Source organism: Quercus suber, unplaced genomic scaffold (assembly GCF_002906115.3).
Source record: "Quercus suber isolate HL8 unplaced genomic scaffold, Cork oak 2.0 scaffold_52, whole genome shotgun sequence".
Classification (NCBI taxonomy): domain Eukaryota; kingdom Viridiplantae; phylum Streptophyta; class Magnoliopsida; order Fagales; family Fagaceae; genus Quercus; species Quercus suber.
The window spans coordinates 587,200-590,794 of NW_027069517.1; the positions used below are offsets into that span (position 1 = coordinate 587,200).

The window sequence follows — 3,595 nt, forward strand, 5'->3', positions numbered from 1 at the left end:
GATTTGCTCCTCTTTTCGTTGGTGCATTTGTGAGAAGGCATATTGGATTAGGCATCTGCTGATATGAACTACAGTCCTCGGATCAGCTCCTTCCAATTGGGCTAATAACGCAAATGCATGCAAAGCAACCATATTCCTCATGTTGCACCCCAGGCAGGCATTTTAATTTTCTGCTTCACTACTACAGTTCATTCTCAAAAAAAGAATGGTATTGAGACCAATCCTATTCTTCAGTGCCAGTGGGGGCTAACGGTAAATATAGATTAAAGTAATTAATAAACTTGATACTAGATAACCACCAACACAACTTATTTTATTGCAGAACAATCGTTATCATGCAAAGATCCACATGTCCACCAAGTAACAGAACATAGCTCCAAGGTTTTTTTGTGTTATTTTATAACTAAACAATTTATTGAAAAGCGCCAAAGGAGACGCATCCACGTATTCGGGAAGTAAAGCTACAAGAAATTTGTTCAAATGCATATTGACAAATCACATTTACGAATGATATTCACAAAGTTTAAAGCTTTCAATATACCTCCACAAGATAATTATCTCACTAATGCCCGTATCTCATCCACCATCCAAAGAGAAGTGACTGGGTGATAACTTGAGCCTATCAACCTACTATATAGTTTTGACCATGATCCTCAATGTAATCTTGTGTACAAGAGCACAATGTATAACACATGAAAGCACAAGAAAAGGACCACTTACTACCCTTAATTCCCCAACACACAACATAGCAGCATTAATGATGAAAGCTACACTTCACATTAATAAACTTTCCTTCCAAGTTTGAATATCAATCATGATATCAACTAACTGATTTCTTTGCAGAGTCTAATTACTAAGGACTAACTAAAAGTCCTCATCAACATATTCACATATAACCATCATATAGCATGGTTTGGCATTAGATTCCTCCAGAACTCTCACTGATGTTGCATTGGCTGCATCTAAAACATTGTATTGTAAGGTCCAAACTGAGATCCGTGAAGGGTGCTCCGAAATAGATTTTGTTCCTGCAGGTTAGGTCCATATGAAGAAATCCCACAAAATGGTTTCATGAACATGTTTACATTTGCTGGGTTGAAAGCCATGGTTGTAGCCTCATATGGTGTTTTCCAGTCATATGGCTGCTGTCTACTGATAACACCCATCTCTAGATGCTGCTGAGGCTGCATAACCATTGCACAGTGATCTGGTGAAGGAGATCTTTTACCGTCTGAAGAAGGAGATTTAGTTTCTGGAACATTGACAATAGTAATATCATGGATGCTAGACCTTCTCTTATCCTTCCCTCCTGAAAGCTGCCTGATAAAGTACTTCTGAGCATGACTAGCTACCTGAGTAGGGGTCCTAGTGGTCACATAATTGCGAGCGATATTTCTCCAGTCACCTTTACCATACTTCTTGAGACCCAGCAGAAATTGCCTGTAGTTAGAATTAACACAAAATTAAAAACTTGCAGGAGGACGCTAAGAAATTGAAAGCCAGACAGATAGAAAAATGAACAATGATAAAGCAATTTTTAGTAGCAAATATGAACATTAATCTACAAGTCAAATTTTAAACTAATTAACTAGATCTATCAGGAAAAATTCAATTCTCAAACATATACATCATAATATAAGGTTATCTTCAACATCTCAATTCAAACCTTATGGTTTATAGATACGAACAAGAATACAAATCTTATTATAGGTTCAATTGTAGTGTAGACTAGCATATATCAACAATAACTAAGCCTTAATCCTAAAGATTTGGGGTCCGTTATGGATCTCAATAAATTAATCGAGCTCCGCCACACATAATGTAAACTAGCATCCAAGAGAAATAACCCTGAGTGCTAGATTTGCCAATCATATCTCATTCACATTCCAAATTGTCAGGGCACATATTTTATACAAATTATATACCAAGGCATGCAATACCTGTGCTCTTCTTCTGTCCATGGTATCCCTTTCTTCCTTTCCTGATCAGAAGGCCGAGTAGAGGCGCCCCTCTTTCCACCAACGCTATAGAATTGTTTCAAATCACCAAAGCCTTGATTGTTCACCCACTCCAGTGTGAAAGAATTACTACCATAACCAGGAATTGGAATCAAGCCCGCCTCTATGTCACTAACATCTTCTTCCAACTCCCTGTACTGTTTCATCACATCTCCTACAGTCTTGCCTGGGATCATGGCGGCAATCCTAAGCCATCGATCCGGGGTATCCTTATCGTATAAAGCAAGAGCATTCTCAAACCGCTTATTCTCTTCCAAGGTCCAATTAGTTCCCTTGCTTTCCTGATACAACCAGTTAGAATTCTGCAGATACGAGGCTGGAGACTGAATTTCAATTTCCGGATTCATAGTTATAAACAGTTAGACCGTACAACCAAGCACAATATCAGCTCTCTCTCTCTCTCTCTCTCTCTCTGTGGGAGTTCAAAGAGAGAGAAAACCAAGATAGGAAATGCAGGGACGTGGAGGTCTTATGGCCAAGGAGGCACTAATTAAGAAGCATTTGGAAGGAATTTGAGTATCTTTTTCACATAAGCATAAGGTGAGGAATAGAGAATCTAGAAAAGACCCAACTTTCCAAAACCCAAGGAAAATTCGAGAACAGTGAGAAAACAAAGCAGATCTTATTTTTCTCAAAGATAAACCCTAGACCTCCACATCAGATCCAAAACCCCACAAAAGAAAAACAAAGGAAAGCAAGGCTTAGATCAAGTCTGTGTGATAAATTTGACAACTTGAAGCTTCACAAAGTGATACACAGAACTTCCAACCATAGAAAAGAAATAAATAAAAGAAAAAAACTTGAAACTTGAACCAGAATCAAAAGGAAAAAACAAACAATACCCAGTTGATAAAAATAGGAGTAGAAGCACAGAGAGAGAGAGCAGAGTGATTTCTTCAGAAATGAAGTGGTGGTTACTGGTTATAGTACCAGTGGCCAGTGGGAAAGATTTTGGCTTTTTTTGCTTGTTTTTTTTGCTTTTAGCTTGGGAGGCCAAAGCAAAACCAAAAGAGAGAGAGAGAGAGTGTGTGTGAGAATGAAACGAATCCAAATATGTCAGCGTTTTTGTACTAGTTTGCAAGACAAGGATCTATGGAACAGGGATGAATGAAGAGACTAAAATAAGAGAGAGACAGAGATGGGTCAAAGCTGTTGAGTTGTGATTGGTTGATGTGGTACTTGTGGGGCGTTGCGGCTTAACAAGAAGAGAGAGAGAGAGAGAAAGATAGAGATAGAGAGAGAAAGAGAGAGAGAGAGAGAGACCGATCACCCCCAAAGTCTAAATCAAAATTTGTGGGACTTTTTGAGAAGGACAAGCTTTGATTGGCTAGCGTGCATTCGGGGCATTTTGGTTATTTAAATCAAAAAATGGGCAAAATGGCGTTGTTGAGTGTTGACGTTTAGCTTCATTTATGTCAAAATGCATGTCACTAACATCACCTCATAATTTTTTAATTATCATTAGTACTAGTATTTTGCATTAATTCTTTAAGATTCATTCAAGTTTGTTTTGGTAAATCTAATTAATGAAGATTTTAAAAATCTATCAGTGGCAACTACAATTTAAATTAAATTAA

At 37.8% G+C, this 3,595-nt stretch overlaps 1 protein-coding gene across 1 annotated transcript; it reads right to left on the minus strand.

The window, feature by feature from the left end:
* Positions 1 to 462: 462 nt before the first annotated feature.
* On the minus strand, positions 463 to 3,159 carry LOC112018102 (transcription factor DIVARICATA). The gene is made up of 2 exons (XM_024050614.2): positions 1,941 to 3,159; positions 463 to 1,440 (listed from the first exon to the last, which is right to left on the minus strand). Exons 1-2 carry the CDS (start codon positions 2,363 to 2,365, stop codon positions 963 to 965), a joined length of 903 nt encoding a protein of 300 aa, XP_023906382.1. The 5' UTR covers positions 2,366 to 3,159; the 3' UTR covers positions 463 to 962.
* Positions 3,160 to 3,595: the final 436 nt, after the last annotated feature.